This window comes from Dromiciops gliroides, chromosome 2, assembly GCF_019393635.1.
Source record: "Dromiciops gliroides isolate mDroGli1 chromosome 2, mDroGli1.pri, whole genome shotgun sequence".
Taxonomy (NCBI): Eukaryota; Metazoa; Chordata; class Mammalia; order Microbiotheria; family Microbiotheriidae; genus Dromiciops; species Dromiciops gliroides.
Window position 1 is genome coordinate 382,835,019 of NC_057862.1, and position 18,343 is coordinate 382,853,361.

General features: G+C 37.2%; 1 protein-coding gene across 3 annotated transcripts in view; it reads right to left on the reverse strand.

Annotated features, from left to right (window-relative positions):
- CDK5RAP2 (CDK5 regulatory subunit associated protein 2) overlaps positions 1-18,343 on the reverse strand; it is a 153,807-nt gene that overhangs the window by 98,816 nt on the left and 36,648 nt on the right. For all 3 annotated transcript variants that reach the window (XM_043983832.1, XM_043983831.1, XM_043983830.1), the window contains exons 4-11: positions 17,928-18,038; positions 10,710-10,786; positions 9,029-9,152; positions 7,436-7,590; positions 4,968-5,130; positions 3,489-3,542; positions 1,766-1,885; positions 1,020-1,112 (exon numbers count right to left, since the gene is read on the reverse strand). In XM_043983832.1, the coding sequence (XP_043839767.1) occupies positions 1,020-1,112; positions 1,766-1,885; positions 3,489-3,542; positions 4,968-5,130; positions 7,436-7,590; positions 9,029-9,152; positions 10,710-10,786; positions 17,928-18,038 (897 nt within the window). The remainder of the gene's footprint in view (positions 1-1,019; positions 1,113-1,765; positions 1,886-3,488; positions 3,543-4,967; positions 5,131-7,435; positions 7,591-9,028; positions 9,153-10,709; positions 10,787-17,927; positions 18,039-18,343) is intronic.

Genomic DNA, 18,343 nt, shown 5'->3' on the forward strand with positions numbered 1-18,343 from the left:
AGATGGAGACCAGTTAAGAGGCTACCAATAATCTAAGTTAGAGGCAATAATGGCCTGAACTAGAGGAGACTATATTAGTAAAAACAAAGCAATTGGTGTGAATTGTGTTTTATCAATTATTAATATCTCTCTGAAACATTTCAACTAGCTCTTTTTAAGGAGTTTGTTCCAAAAAAAAAAATACAAAAGAGTCAACTTTATTATCTTTATGATGGTTCTACCTCATTTGCCTTTCTGAAGATATAAGTGCTTTAAAAATTATTCATATATATCTGAAATCACTTTCTTTACCCAGTTGGTCTCAATGATGGTAACAAAGAATATGTTATTATTTGTCTGAACTAGCCTGGTCCAAATTGCCTAGAATCTCTGTCTGACAATGGTACCAAGGAATATGAGCAAATATGCTTGTCAACAATGATATACTTTGCAAGGTAAACCTCAGGTATTAGTAATCAAAGGATTTCAAACTATAAAACACCTTAGCTATCCTCTGATCGGATCTCTTCCTTTTACAGTAACCTGTCCAAGGTAACACAAGCAGCATAGCTGGAATTCAAACACAGGTCTTCTGACTGCAAATCCAGGACTTTTTCCACTACACTATAAATGGCTTTCATTGATAAAGCACTTTACATTTTGTAAAGTGTTTTATATACATTCTCTTATTTGAATTTAAGTCTCATTACTCTTATGAAGTAAGAAGTATAAATATTTTCATCCTCACTAGCTCCAAGTACAGCATGGTCAAACCCAAATAGAAACAGGCCAGAAATCTGTACATAAAGATCCCTGTGGGCCATATACTGACTTAAAATGTAATGTTATCTATATTTTATTATATTTAAATTTTTTTAAATATTTCCCAATTACATTTTAATGTGGGGAAATTGTGAGATATACATGCCCCTTGGGCAGCATGTTTGACACCTTTGTGCTATAAAATATTGCCTGCCTCTATGTATAAACTGAAAATCAATCTAACCTAGCCAGTGAGAGAACTTTCTTCAACAGCTTACCTTGATTTTTTCTATCTGGGCACTGTGGGTAGCTTCTCTTGCTTTAGCCAAGGAAGTAGTCAACTCTTCAATTTTAGATGTGAGTTCTTCAATCTTTCAGGAAACAAGACACAGCCAAAAAAAAAAATCAGCAAGAATCCAATTATATTCTAGCCCCAACAAATTCTTCCCTGAATAGTCCTCTGTGATTATATTAGTTGTTATTCTATGTAAGCCAAGTTGGCTGTTATAGCTCCCAAAAACTGGCACTTAATGGTAAATATTATGTTATACTTCTTTAAAGAAATTTTTTAATTTCCCTGTCTGCAACATGGGTCCTTTATAAGGTAAGCTACACAAAGAGTAGTCAATGATTTGACAGGGAAAGACAATCCACAGATCAAGCCCTATACAGTGGGAAGAATAAGGCATAATAACGCCAATGCTGTATCATCCTAAACCCCAGAGGCAGTGAAATAGCCTCCTGTAAATAAAATGAATTTGTTTTCAAGCACACCAAAATAGGTATCATAAATATATGGCCTAACCCACATGCTAATTCCTCTAATGGCTTAACCTAACCAGTAACCCACTTGTATAGAAGCTACCCATGGATCAAAGTTCTCAGGCTGCTATACTCAACACTTTAGTTCTGTCATGCACTTTTTATATGGGGCCAAAAATTTAAGATGGAATAGGTTAGAAACAATCATTTTAATTTATAGTATCTATCCTGAATAAATCTAAATTAAAGTACAGAGACATACCTCTTTATCTTTTGTTTTTAAGGCCATAGTTAGACCCTGAATTGTTTTATCCCTCTTCAAACCATTTTTCCTTTCAAGAGCAATCTCTTTTTCTTTTTCTTTTATGTCCTCCTGAAAAGACTAAATCAGATAAGAGGATTCACTAAGTTGACCAGTCTTAACCGTAATGCATTGTTAGTACATCTTTAAACATATATTTAAATGCTGTTTTATTTATTTATTTAAATCCTGTTTTATTCATGTCAAACTATGCTTAATGCTTCCAAGTGAAACCAAACATAAAGGAATCAGCTCCCAGTTACAATACTGTATCTCACAGCCAGAGGACACAGTGAAAAGAAAGGAGACCTGCTATAAAAGTAGTCATCCCCATGGGAATAACACCAATGCCTTCTTGAATGTGCATAGGGTCACAACAAAGCAGTGGAAAGCATACCAAATGGTACTGAAAAACACAGACTGCTCATTAAATCCTGCAATGCCATAGAAATTTCCAAAGGATCTGATATCATAGGATGCTAGATTCTTAAGCTAGAAGGGATCTCGGAGCAAATGCATCTAGCAAAACTCCTCTCTGAAACTCGAATTTCCTCCACAACATGACTACAAAGCGGTAATTCACTGTCCACTTGAATACCTCAAACACTAAAGAACTCAGCCTCCCAGACATCCCATCACACTACTGAGCAGCTCAAACCTATAAGAAGTTCTTATAATAAAATCAGATTTGCCTCCCTGTCCCTCCTACCCACTTCCTCTGTCTGCCTGATCCTTCCCTCTGGAGCCCTGAAATGTAAGTCTAAGGGTATAGTATAAAAAATATTGGATTTGGAGGCACAGGATGTAGGTTCAAATGTGGGCTTTCCTACTTACTACTTGTCTGACCTTGGGCAAGTTTACTAAATTTCTTTGGACCTCAGTTTCCTTATCTCTAAAATGAGGGGACTGGCTCACTGATCTCTAATCACCTCCAGTGCACAATGTCTAGCCCATGACCTTCCTTATATTTAAAGACAAAATAGGGGCGGCTAGGTGGTGCAGTGGATAAAGCACCGGCCCTGGAGTCAGGAGGACCTGAGTTCAAATCTGGCCTCAGACCCTTGACACTTACTAGCTGTGTGACCCTGGGCAAGTCACTTAACCCCAATTGCCTCACCAAAAAAAAAAAAAAAAAAAAAACAATATATCATCAAGGCAGCTATGTGGCACAAAGTGCTTAGGCCTGGTGTCAGGAAGATCTGAATTCAAATATAACCTCAGACACTTATTGTCTATGCAAATCTGAGCAAATCACTTAACCTCTCTGTTTGTATCAGTTTTCCTCAACTGTAAGAAAGAAATAATAGCCCCTATATCACAGCATCATTATGAGGACTAAATGAGATATCTGCAAGGCTTTGCCTGGCACAAATTGGGCACTTAATAAATCTCTCTCTCCCGTTTTTTCCTCCCCTCTCCCTCAGTCTTCTCTTAACAAAACATCTTCATCTTCAATTCTCATGACAGTTTCACATTCTCTCACCACAATCTTAGATATACTCTAGCTTGTCAATTTCTTCTAAAATACAGTACCTAAAAATGCCTACAAGACTCCAGATTTAGTATGATTATGGCAGAGTACATTGGGTTTGATCAAATCTGAACTCAGTCATTTATAGAATAAGAAGTAAGATAGTAACAAATTTATGAATCTTAGATTAATTAAAATGTGATTTAAACATACCAAAATTCTCTTTTCGAAGCAGTTTCTCTCATTTCTGAGTTCCATTTGAACAGCCTAACAAAACAAAATAAATGTTAAATCCAAAGAAAAATGCACTAAAAATATTTCCCCCAGAAGTACTCTCATTAAGCATCATCATCAATTAGAACAAAGCTTCATATGCTTGATTTACAACATTTCATTTGGATCGTATTAAAACAAAAGTGTATGTTTCTCCCTATCCTAATACACCCAGTCGCCCCAGTCAAGTTAACAAAGCTTAAAAACAAAGCAGGGGAAAAGTGAGCTGACACAAAGAGCCAGGCATAACATGAAGTGATCATTGATCGTGGCTTATTCAGCCCCAGAGGGTATAAATAAAAAGACAGATGAAGGATTGTGAGGAATGCAAAAGTGAGTTCAAGGAAATAACTTAAAAGTAACTAATCATGGGCACAATATTCTAAACCATTAAAATCCTATACTAAACTTAATTTCTAATGCTAAAAACGTACAATTGTTAGGTAGGTCAATGGTCTTTCTTAATATAGAAACAGAAAATCTAAATAAGCATTACAGATAATCAATCAACTTTAAATGTCACCTAATATATTACAACTTGTATGAAGAAGCCTCCATTGTACAAGACCAGAAGGTCAAAGCTAAGACTTGAACTTTCCAAGTTACTCTTTTTATGATCTATTTTTGCACTAATGTTTCTAAAGCTTCAGATAAAAAATTTCTGCTTCTAATGTTGGAATAGTCAAGAACAATAGACCACATTTTATTGTAGGAAATTAGAGAGTAGAGGGAGGAGAGAAAACTTGGAAAACTCCACATTAATTCATTAATAATAGGTAATTGAACAACTAATATTAAGGCTGCCTGTTCTTACAGACACTTAACACAAATACATTGGATTTTTAACAATTCCCAGAATGCCATGATAGTAGCCATTTCTTTTTTTTTAATTTATTTAGTATTTTATTTTCCCCCAATTATATGTAAAAACAATTTTAACATGTTTTTAAAACTAAGTCCCAAATTCTCTCCCTCCCCCCTCACTCAGTGATAAGGCAAGCAATTCTATATAGGTTATACATGTTGTGGTCATGCAAAACATCTCCATATTAGTCATGCTGTAAAAGTAAACAAACCAAAAAACCTCAAGAAAAATAAGGTTTAAAAAAAATTATACTTCAATCTGTATTCAGACACCATCAGTTCTTTCCCTAGGGATGAATAGCATTTTTCATCATAAATCCTTCAGAATTCTCTTGGATCTCTGTATTGCTGAGAATAGCTAAGTCAATCACAGCTGATCATCTTACAATATTGCTATTGACAAGAGCCATTTCTGCCACTCTTCAGCTGACATGTAGCTGTGAGTAGTTAGATACTGCATTTGTACACACACAAGATATGGAAAATTTACATGCATCTTCCAAAGAAGAACCACAAATGCTAATTAAAGTTTCCATTTGTGGACCACTGCCTCACCTCTATCTCTAATTCCTTTTCGCCCCTGAAAGCAGCAGGAAGTTCCCTTAGTTTTCCAGATGACATGTTCTCATCAGGAGATCCCATATGAGATTTTGCCTCTTCAAGTTCCTGAATTAAAGCATCTTTCTTCTTCAAAGTCAGCCTCAAGTCCTCTATCAGTCTAAAACAGAACAAGATGTAAATACTAATTTTATATTATACTCATCCCAGTGGGACAAAAGTAACTAAAAAATAGTACCAGACATCTTCCAAGTGGACAATTCCTATACACCAGAATAAATGGCATCACAGTCTACATTAACAAGGTCAATGACCAGAATATGCTCCATTTAGGACAAGTACACTAGGGAAAGAGGATGGCACAAAAAGCCCATGTTAACCATGACACTGCATCTTTAAATAGCAAAGAAAGGACACCCCATCCTTTAACACAATGTTAGTACTAGAAAAGGATAGAGAATAGACCTCCAATTTCATTACCACAGGGAACTCCAAGGTGAGGAAACTCCCTCTGCCAATACAGGTCAGCACCTCCTTGACAACTTTTAGTCTTTGAGAGTTGTCTGGAGAACAGAGAAGTTCAGTGACTTGCTCAGGGTCACACAGCCAGTGTTTATTACAGGTGGTGGGACTTGAACCCAGGTCTTCCTGGCTTAGAGGCAAGCTCTCTTCCACTGTGGCATGCTGGTTCTCTCATAAGTACTACAGAGAACTTCAGAATATAAAATATTAGAACTGGAAGGAATCTTTAGAACACAGAATGCTAGAGTCACTAGAGACTTTAGGTAATATTCAGTCCAATCCCAATACTGTGCAGATGAAGAAACTGAGGCCCACAGAGGTAAAGTGACTTATTCAAAGTTACAAAGCAACTGCTTCTTGTTTACAGGACAGTGCACCCAGCCTCAGACTACTTTAACATGCAAAAAGTTGTAGCTCTGACACCTCAATCAAGCACTCCTACTAAAACAGAGCTGCAGCACTCTGCTCAATTAATTATTGCAGACCCTAGACTATTAAGCTCAAGCATCTCATTGAGGATGATTCCCCCAGTTTGAGCACATCATCTCCATTCACAAATAAGAGAGCACAGGCCAGGCACCACAAGCACCTGGAGAGAGCTCCACAAAATCCATTTCAAGAGTCACCATAAGAGTGACCACCTTACATATACATGGAAAGCCAACACATTCAGCAGTTAAAATAAACCCAAAAAATGCAGAAACAGGCATGCTAAAACAGGCATGGGCATGATATTCAAAATCCGACCATCTTGCCTTTGGTTCCCAAGGTGGTGTTCCTTGTGTTCCACACAATGTCACCACAGGCAGCTAAGGCCAGTATACTGGAAAAGGAGTCAGCAGAACTGGACTCAAATCCTAGTTCTGCCATATCTTTACTGAGTGACCTTGAAGAAGGTCCTTTGACCACCCTGACCCTCAATTTCTTCATCTGTAAAATGAGGAAAATACTCATACAACTTAGCTCACAGGGATGTCATGGGAACATGAAAAGTACTTTCTAAATGAAAAGGCCTCTATATAAATGCCAAAAATTATTATTATGTTCTAGCCATAGGAAAGTTGGAACTGCTTACCTTATTAGCAGAGATATAAAGAAATTCAAAGTAAGCAAAAGCAACCCCCAGATCAAAAATGAGAGCCAAGCTTCTGAAGTCTTTACTTAAAAGTAAACAATTACTTCTTTTTAATATTCAACAACTACAATTCCACACATATATAAAAGTTAATAACCCAGAAACAAAATAGTGTATGAGAAATTAATATAGATATCATAAAATCCATATAGCATAGCTCATAAACAAGACCCTCAGGCCCCCCCTCAGGCTCCCCTCAGGCCCACAAAATATTTAGAGACTATTGGGCTAAAATACAACACATTTTGAATAAGCTTGGTTACATAGTCTGCTAGTCCATAGATTAGGAACAATTAAAAGGAGGTGGGTGCCGGTAAAAGCAGATATACTTAAGTCAGAAAGAAATGACAGCTGTCAGCAACTGAAGAAACAGAGAGACTACAAAGACCAGACAAGAACTCACAAAGCACAGCAATCTAAGAACTTCTAGCATAAAGGCAGATTTTAATGAAGGAGACATTGTACATAAATGAATTTCCAAGAAAACCATAGTTTCCAGTGCCAAAGCTTTATTAGAACTGCTTTGGCAGCTTGCTAGGCCCCAAGGCATCAGAGAATTATAGCCCCATGCAATTACTGGTAGAAGTAAGGACTCCATAAAAGGTAAAGGATGCTCACTGTACTTTAAGAATGCTCCAGGGAAATGGCATCTGTTTCCAAAAGCCTTCCAACTAAAGCAGTTACAAATAACAAAGTTTTGGCACTGGAAAGCATCAGTTATCAAGGAAATCATTAGTGTACAATGCCTCCTTCCCTACTGATGCTGGATAAATGAAGTGTCACTATGTTAGAGTGATAAAGGTCAAACCTGTCTTTTTCTTCCTCAGCTAGGGCCTCCTCCAGTTCTCCCTGCTGCACTATCTTCAGAGCCGCAAGTTTCTCTTCCAAACTTATTTTGAGAACCTTTTCCTTCTCTACCATTGCAAAGGCCTTTTCGACTTCTGCCTGGGCTGCTTTGACGTCCTAGAGTTAAATTAAATGCATCCAATGCGATTTTTCAATACAATTGGGAACATTTTGAAAAGAAATTGGATTAAAATATAAATATTTATGACTTTTTCTCCAGCAGTTCTCCCTCCCTGAATTGTACTATATACACGGTGAGAATTGGTAATAAATACATTTGCCAGCCGTTTTTTCCATTACCTCTTCTATATTGAAGAGTTATAAGCATTTCCAAAGGAAAAGATTCAATTAACTCACAAAGGGCCCTTTTTCTAATTTTTTCTAAATTAAATCAATAGTTACAATTTCAATGAAAATGAAATGCTCCCCACAATACCGCATATTTATAAATACATTCCAAACAAGAACCACACAGTAATTCACATACAAATTTCACCCCCTCATAGTAACTAGGAACTAGAAAATCTGAACCCACATTTTCTAAATTTCTGCAGTGATTTAGGTGGTGATAAATGCAACATACTCCCTCTGAAAACTCAAGGAAGCCAATAGGGAAATTATTTGTATCACCAAGGGAAAAAACTCTACGCCTAGGTCTATAACACAGGAATACACATCAGTGTTAATCAAAATGACTTGGAAGTGAATTGCATCTCATAGATGCTTATGCAAAGTTCTGTGCAACGTCCTTTGCTATTTCTACATATACAACAATGAAAGATGCGGTATTACTCTCTATATTGTATCACATTACTGTCTGCCCCAAAAGGGTTTTGCCTCATGATCTCAAAGACAATGGTGTTTATGTAAAACCATTTCTAAATCTATACTGAGAACTATACTGCTATCTCTGAGGAAAAGGAAGGACCACCTCCTCCCATTCCAGTACAGGCCCAACATTTTAACTGGGTTACAGGGTTAGGAAGCCGTGTGGAAAACATCCAAGACCTGAAGTCAGAGGACTTGAGTGTCAATCAAGATAACACTGAGCAAGTCGCTTCTGCTCTCTGGGCCTAAGTTTCTTATTAAATAGGTTTGATAACATTTGTACCCCCTAGCTCAGCAGATTATTTCAAGGATCAAATGAGATGACATATATGAACATGTATTATAACTCTAAATAAACCAATATCACTACTCGTACTGTCTTCTCACACACTTACAAGGAGACATTTGTTCTGGCAGTGTTAACAAAAGGAAAAACAAATGGCTTCAAGAATTTGATAGTGTAAGACTTATTCAAAATGGAAGAAATATTTAAAAGTCTGTGATACAGTAATTTTCTATCACTTAGTAAAAACTGAATTTGTAGATGGAAGGAACCTTTAGAGATAATGTAGCCCATAGATGAGCAAACTCATTACAAACCATCTTCAAGTCCCAGCCATTACTAACAAATGAGTATCTAAGCAAAAGTTACAGAGTAGTCCTAGACTCTTCCCCCTCCCCAAAGGCTCTGGAAAAGCTTCATTATTCTTTCAAGGTTTACACTTGCCTCTTCTAAATGGAAGATTTTCCTTGTTAGGTGGTCTTCAACCTGCTGAATCTTTTTGCAAGCATCCTCTTTCACACGCTGAATTTCTGAGCCACCCCCTTCCGCCAGGCTTTCAACAGCTTTGCTGCAAAGATATAGGGAAAGCAAGGACATGGAGGCGAGTCTAATTCTGACTATGAATGAGCAGACTGAAGACATGAGGTATTGACAACCACCTTTCCAATGTAACACATACAGCTTTTTTGTAACTGGAAGAGAGGGTGACTGAGCCAAAACCAATAAAAATAAATCTGGAGAAATTAAGGGAAGTTTGATGCAGCATATTCTGCCAACTCACAGGAAAAGAGTTTTAAACACAGCACAATCGATCTATTCGAGATAGGATATTGTGCAAGCAAAACAAAATCAGTCTCTGCCTACACACCCTATAGCTATGTGTCATTCAAAACACAAAATGCCAAAGTTATTACTTCTAAAACACTAGGAATGAGTTCTCTGCTTGATTAATGGTAAATAAGAATTGTGCACCAAAGCCATGCCACTGTGATTCCAACCCCAAATCTTTATTTCATTTTAAGAAAAATAATACTGACTATGAATACATAAGAAAGATATTCTGAACATTCCTTAAAAATTCCTCCCCCACCCACCCACCAAAGCTTAGGTTTATGGCAAACAAAATAATAAAGGAAATGTATCTGAATTTTTTGTGATGCCTCCTATGCCCTAATTGCTGAATTTTCAAAAAACATTATCTAAACACACAGAAGATGTACAGCCTAAAGCCTTAGGAATCAGGAAATCAGGAAATCAGGAAAATGAGTTCTACTCATAGCTGTCGCTACTAGCTATGTGACTATAATTAACTGATTTTACCCCTGTCCCTTAGTTTCTGCATCTATAAAATGGGAACAGTAATATTTGTACACCAACATAATAGGGATGTTATGATTGCATTGCTTTGGAAACTTTAAAGTACTAAATAAATAAGCTATCGTTATCCAATCCAAACGGCTTCCAATGCAGGATTTATAGTATCTTCTATAAATACTGGTCCACCTGCATGACTCTCTATATCTTTATCATTCTGTCTTCCTCTTTATGATTGTCTTCCTGCACCCCAGAGCATTAAGTTTCCTGAGAGCAGGGCCTATTCATTTTGTCTTCATATCATCAGTAATTAGCAAAGCCTGACACATGGTAGGTATTTTTAATAAAAACTTGTTGATTGACTGATTAATTGACATCTTGAGAGACTTAAAATTATAAAAGCACAGGACTTATGGTCATATAAGACCTTATCCTGCACTATCCCCTCACTTTAGCACCCAAGGCATGGAAGAAGCACACACCTCACTTCCAAAAGCAAAGAGGAGTTGGTGCCAGAGCCTACAAACCCCATGTCTAGCTCTTGACACTGTACTGTACTCACTCTGAACTTCTAGTCTCTTCTGTTAGAGGGGGTTTTCCACCATTAATTACCATATTTTACACCAGAGGGAACTTCACTTCAAAGGTAAATGATGCATTTTCATATACACAAGCTTGGCTGAGCGCACAGCAGCTAATATGTTACTTAAAAAACATCAAAACATGCGGCTTTATTCATCTGATTGGCCAGGACTTCACTGCCAAAATCACTGAAAAGTTTACAGAGTTTTATATATGAGACAGCACTTACGAGGCTTTGATGAGGAGATGTTCCCTCTCCTGTAGTTCACGTTTCAGGCTTTCCAGCTCCACCTTCAGCTCAATGTTCTTCAAGACAAATTTCAGAGAGAAAGGGTACATTGTAAAAGTACAAGAAAGTACACAAAATCCATTCAAGTATATATTCACTACGCATTGCTTATGATATGCAGAAGGTATACTGAAAACCTCATTAGCCTTAGGGCACACTAGAAAGGGAATTTATTAAAGATTCTATCAAGAAAAAGGAAGATTGGAACTTCTCACGTCTCAGAATAATCATGTAAATTTCCCAAGCTTCTGAAAAACCAAGGCATTTAAACATCACCATATAAATGTCATTCAAGTGAAGTTGATTTAAAAATTGTTTGCCCTTTGCCAACCAAATTTATGGGCAATTCTGCAGTTTGTTTTTACCATTCCGAAGCAATTACTTCTGGTTGTTTACAATCCTGCATATGGTTGTCACAGCAGTGGAATGTGTTTAAGCTTAAAAAAAAATTCAGGGAAAGGAGGGGAGAAAAATAGCGAACTCTGATCTACTACTTTTAACAAATCACATTACAGAATGCAAACACAAGAAGATACAATGGCGTGATATGATCCATCAGCAATGAACACAATTTCTCTACTTAGTTTTCTTTGTTCATGAGTAAATCAAAAATGGCCTGATTCAAATGTGGTATGAGACTACAACTCTTAGCAAAAGAGAGTAATACAAGAATATCTGGAAAATTTAATGAGCTGAGTAAATAGAAAATGTGGCAATGTACTCTACTGATAATATATATAGCCTTAGGTATAACACCTGCAGCATTAAAAATGATAGCTTAACAAAATGGCTTCTAGAGATAGTGGAATCCTTGCCAGGAGAAGCATCAACTAGGTGGCCACTTGGCAAGGAGGAAATGGATCATTAAGTCTCCCTCCAACTCTGAGACTCACACACAGGAAATTCCTCTGAATACCTGACACTTTTTTTTTAAATAAAAATTTTAACCTTGCCTCCTTCTAGCGAGGCCCCCCCCCCCACCAAAAATGGTTTGGCTTGATTAGAAAATACTATTTTGCTCCATTCATATTATAATATGATTAATACATTAATCTGCAAACCATGACCTGAAAGTCCTCTATAATTCCCATTCCAACTAAGTAATCTTATCAAAGTTCTATCTGGTAAGTTTGGTGACAAAATGACAGAAGAGAATTTTCACAAGATTGCCACTTCATACAACCCTGCCACTTTGTTCCAAATGCTTTTTCTGTTTCCTCCATCAAAACCCTCTTCTTACCCTTTCTCTTCCACCTGTGGGGTTTTTATTCCTCAAACAATTATCAACTATCCTTCCATTTCCCTAAACCTCTCTCACTTCCCACCTCACAGGGGTAATTGCAAGGATCAAGTAAGAATATTTGTAAAGCATTCAACAAAGTGTCTGCCACATAGTAGGCACTTTATAAATGCTCGTTCTTCCTTTCCCCATGTCTTGTGTCTTAAGCAGCTGCCTACGGAGAAATACTTAAGAAAATCTTGAACAATTCAAGACTATCTCTTAACATATGCATGTTGGTTTCTATTTATTTTGGGGGAATATACTCTCTTTAAGGGCATCAGAAAGTTCTTTTTTTTTTTAAGTATAGAATAACACTACAGTAAACATAAGGATATCTGTATTGTGTAGTGAGAGTTAGAGTTGGGGATCTTAGAAATCATCTTATCCAATGAGCTAAGACAATTCCAAAGGTCCCATGATGAAAAATGCTATCCACTGCCAGAGAGAATCTGAGTGCAGATTGAAGCATACTTTTTAACTTTTTCTTGTTTTTGTGTGTGCATTTTCTTTTGCAACATGGCTAACATGGAAATGTTCTGCATGACTTCACATGTAATAATGTATAATTGATGCTTTCCCAAGGTGTGAGGAGGAGGAAGAGGGTTTGTAACTCAAAATTTTAAAAAATGAATGTTGAAAAAAAATTTTACATGTAATTGGGAAATATAGGAAGGAAGGGAAGTTGAGGAAGGGAGGAAGGGAGGAAGAAGGAAAGGAGGGAAGGAGGGAAGGAAGGAGGGAGGGAAGGAAGGAGGGAGAGAAGGAAGGAAGGAAACTGCGGCCCAAAAAGGGGAGTGAAATGACAATAGTCAAACAAAAAGCAACAGAACTGGAACTCAAACCCAAATCCTGACTCCAAAATTAAGTATTCTTTCACTCCATCCCAAAATCTGTGCTCAAGTGCCTATCTCAGCCACTTACTAGTCTTATGACTTTAGGCAGGTTAGCTAATGGATCTGAGATAATTTTTCCAGTTTTAAATTGAAAATATTCATATATGTAGTACCTACCTCACAGAAGTGTTGTGAGAAAACCCCTTTGCAAACTATAAAGCTAGAGGTAAATGTGGGCTGTTGTTGTTGGTGTTATCAATTGGACAGAGTACATTCTGGGAAACAAGAAATTTGCACTTGTGATGCTTGAACCTGCCACTGATTTCACAGAGGACAATGCATGAGTTACATCACCCTTCAGCATTTCCATTTTCCCTACCTATAAAATGAGCTGTGAGGACAAATGAGAGAAGGCCTGTAAAGTGCTCTACACTGAGATAAAAGCATAGAAAAAGGCAACCTTGACTTGCAAAAAGTTTCCAAAGTTTTCTTGATATAGAAAACGAGTTGATTTAAGAGCAAAATAAATCCTATTAAGCTCAAAAAGCAGACCCCAAAACACTGCAAAGGGTGATATGGACTAAAAGTGACAGAGATCAATGACAGCAGGTCTGGAAAACCAACAGCAGACACGGTACTGACCATGACAAGTTTTGCATCTTCACTGTCCTCAGAGCCAAAGCTTCTTATGTGAAAGGATTTAAGCCCAACACAACTTCCAAGGTAAGTCTTGGGAAATGGAATGTTGCAGGACAAAGGGATCACAGAACAAAGGCTATGAGATTGAGGAGGAACCCTAAAATGTACAATATTAGAACACTAAACATTCAAACTGAAAGGGAGTTTGAGATCACCTAATCTGACCCCCTTCATTTGAAAGATCAGAAAACTAAAAGTTAAATGTCTTGCCCAAGGTCCCACAATAGTTAGAACTAGAACCACAGTGTCCTAAGTTGCAGAACTTTCCTACAATGTCCCCATGAGGAGAGGCATGGTTCTGAAGTCAGAAGACCATAATTCAAAACTGATTTTTCACATACAATACCTATGAATGTGGAAGGCAGGTAACTTCTCTGGGCCTGAGTTTCCTGACCTATAAAATGAAGGGATTGGATCACATGACCTACATAAGGTCTCTTCCAGTTCTATATCTATATCTAATATAGTAACGACAGCTGGCATTTAGCTTCAGCTTTAAGGTTTGCAAAGCACTTTACATTTGTTATCTCACTCTGTATAGTCTTTGCTCTTATGCTCCTACATCTTTTCAACTGCTTGAGAGATCAGAAAAAATAAATTCCTGACCTTATAGATATGAGATGAAATGTAAGCATTTAGGAGCATGCAATTCTGTCTTGGTGTTAGAACAGAATTTACTTCCAAGGTGTGACCTAAAAATAGCTACAACTTGAAATGCTGAAAATAAGTTCATAGCAACAAATGAAGAAATTCAACCCTTCTTTCCCAAAGAACTATGTAAAGTTATGTAACGCTGAACCAATGCCACTGCTAATTAACACCAAATTTCATAAATAAAGTTTTGGAGAGAACCATATGGGTGACATAAGACACAATCCAAGAAGCAGAATAGACAGTGCTGTGATTCTCTAGCAGTTAGGAATCATTGAGTGGAGTATGACCAGAAAATCAAATTAAAAATCCGGCCAGCTAGCTCACATTCTCAGGTATACCACTAAACTGGGACATTGGACAGGTCACTTTCCTTCTCAGGGCTTCAGGTTCCTCATCTGTAAAATGAGGTGACTGAACTGGATGATGTCTAAGGTCACTTCCAGTTTTAAAATTCTGTTTACTTCAGCCCTAATTATACACTTACAATTTAGAACTTGAATACCCCTCCATGAGGACTTGAGGCAACTTATATTAAAACGGTGACAAATAAGACATATAAGGATAATCCAATGTAGGCCCCAGCTTGATGTTTAACTTTTCAAATACTAGTTAAGTAAGGTGTGACCTGAGTAAATACTATGTACAGAACTACTGTCCTAGGTCCTGGGAACGATACAACATGATCCCTGCCGTCATAAGCAGGTTCCAGTTCTCCCCCAGAACCTAACTCAAAAGAATTTACCATGCAGTCCTTGAACAGAAAATACTAAAGAGCACAGTGGCCAATATATCTAACATAGTTTTATAGAATCACTGTTTAGATTGGATTCTTGTATGCATCCTTTAAAAAGGCAGAAACTATAACATTAAATCATAACTCAAGAAAAGCCAGGAAGATGAAATAGGAAGGCCTTTTCATATAATAATGGCATGTATTTTGCTTTGCAGCTCCAAACGTTCCCCTCTTCCTAACTTCTAGTTCTGCTAAGGCTACCACCACATTCCCAGTCACCTAGGCTCAAAACCTAGGTGTCATCCTCAATTTTTCTCTCTCTCTCATTCTCCACATCCAAACTATTTGCCAAAGCCTATCCACCATATTACCTTCATAATATCCCTTGCACATGCCTCTTCCTGTTCTTTGACACTGCCACAGGCCCTCATCATTTTATTCCTAGATTATTACAAAACCTTCTAGTTCATCTCCTGGCCATAAGTCTCTCCTCATTCTCGTCTGTCCTTTACTCAGCAATCAAAGTGACCTCCCTAAAGTACAAGTCTGACCATGTCAACCTACTCCTACCCCACTCCCACCCCCTTAATATACTCCGGTGGCTCCCTGTTGTCTCCAGGATCAAATATAAAATCTTCTATTTGGCATTCAAAGCCTTTCACAATCTGCTCCACCACCACCAATTGTATGGGCTTTTCACACCCTACAAACCACCACATCTATTTTGATGCAGTGACATTGGCCTCCTTGATGTAATCTACTCAGAGACTCTCATCTCCTGATTCCAGGGATTTTCACAAGCTGTCCCTCATGCCTGAAAGACATCTTCACCTCCTGGCTTTCTTCAAGTCCCAGTTAAAAATGACACCCTCTATGGGAACCCTTCCCAATTCTCCTTAATTCTAGTGCCTTCTTTCCGCTGACTATCTCCAGTTTTTCCTGTGCATATCTTGTTTGTATGTAGTTTTTTGCAGGCTGTCTCTTCCACCTTGACAGAACAACTGTCTTGGCCTTTCTTTGTATCCTCAGAGCGCAGCACAATACTTGGCATGTGATAAGTTCTTAATAAATGTTTAATAACTGAGCAGATGTACAGGTTCAATAATGTCTCTCAAATAACAGACACCTTATTCCATGTATCTATTAAAATTATTTTATTATATATGTATATTATACAATATTTTAGAATATAAATTTTATCACAATCTTAACCTGCTTTACATGTATAGAAAGAAAGCTGATCCTTAATTCAAAAGAATTGGCTCAAGTACTGTCACTGCTGCTACATAATACCTCTGTGATATTTGGAAACTCATAAGCTGTCTAAGTTACCTACTCTCCAGCCATTTTCATGCCATAACTCCTCACTAGCTCATCCTCTCCAAGTCCCACCCTGGGTCCAAGAACTTCAGAATAAAAAGACAACCCCATTATTAGCCCAACTGAGACCCACCACATCTCTACTGGGGACAAAGCTCCAGATTAATGAAAATTATCCATAACTTAAAAAACCCAGACAAACCCCAGTGTGTTTCTCTGGTCAGCTTCATGCTACGCCACAGCTTACCTACCCTGACCCCTTTCCCCAACTAGTTCACAGAACAATAATCACATCAACACTACCATTCCTGAAAAAGAGATGTCAATCAATATGGCTCCACTCATTAACCCTATACTCTCACTTCCAAAAAAATTCCCTCCCTAGCCACCAGTCCTTCATATATGTTATCTTCCCTTATTAGAATATAAGTTCCTCAGAGAGAAGGGACTGTAGGTTTGTTTTGTTTTTCAATATTTATATCCTTAACACACAGCATAAGGCTTAGTATACAGTAAGCACTTAATAAATTATTTTTCAATAATTCAAGTCAAAGTAAGATGATAATACTTGTCACTCCCTACTTCACAGGGTTCTTATGAGAAAACTACCATGTAAACCTAAGATACAATCAAAATCTGATATATTATTACTTCACAAAAACAGGGTCCTGGACAAAATGTTACAGGAGACAGTCATTTAAACATTTGGGGATACCCCTAAATAACGCTGCCCTAAATAACTGTTAATACATTATAACTAAGCCTCATAACAATAAGGTTTAGTTATAATGTATTAACAGTTACCAGGCAGAAGCAAAGTCATGATCATACTACTAACTCCATAATAAGGAAGAGGGGAAAAGGCCTTCAAAAACAAGGGTGCTTTTCATTCTTTTTTTTTTAAAGGGGGGGAGGGGCACAGAACCACAGCAAGTACATTCTCTCTTCAAGACATCAATTTATAGTTGATTGGCTGAAACTCTATATTAGGGTTGTTGTTTTTCCTCCTTCAAAAACTTTGATACTAACTTCTACAGTGAAAAGAAGGAATAATTCCCAGACATAAGGCTAACTCTGCTAGAAAAGACAAAGAAATGTACCCTGAAATACTGTTTGTACTTGTTTCTTTTCAAGAGCCAAGAGCTTTTTTTCAGATCCTTTAACAGAAGCTTGTTCTCAGCTAGAGACCTCAGGGTCAAACTTTCAGACAAGAGTCAATTTCTATGACAGTTATAAGTGCACAAGGAATAAAGAAGTATTGCATAATGGAAAAACTGACATTGCCACAATCTTAACTTCAAGCTTCTGCAGGAAGCCTCAATAAAATGTAGACAATAATTAGAGAAAGACATAATAGATAAGGAATGAGGATCAGAAGGCACTCCATAACTTACCAGTCTTGTTTTATTTTACTCTGCACAAAAAGCCTTCCTTAAATTAAAATTAATCTTCCATATGGCTGTTTAATATTAAGGTCATGCTAATCTCTTCAAACTGCCCATAATCAATTAAAATAGAATGAGAATCGTCATATAGAATCATACTAATTCAGGGAACAAATATTAATCAAGCAGAAACGTCTGGTTAAATTAACTGAGAAAAAAAACAGATGAGAATTCTCTATTTCAAATGCTTACAATTTTATAGACATCTTCATTGGGGCTGTCAAATTTTTGCTGTATCCGTTCCTCAAGAAAATAGATGCGAAGCTTCAAGTTGAAATTTTCTTTCTTCAAGTCAGTGATTTGCTATAACACAAAAGTAATTTTTTTTTCTTGAGTAGGTAAAATAAGGCAGGGTATTTGTGCCTTGGGGGAGTGAAGGGGAAGGGTCCGGATGACAGTAGGAATTCTTTAGATATTTAGATGATTAGATCCATCTTAAAAGGTACCTCATCAGTTCAAAGTTACAACCAGGATAAGCTTATTACAATTCCATTCCCTCCAGCTGAAGAGATTAGGAGGACATTTTCTGTGAATCAAGTTTTCTAATAGAAATGTCCTATGTTGCAACATTGCAAAAGCAGTTTTATGGAAAGTAGTTTGGTGGAAAT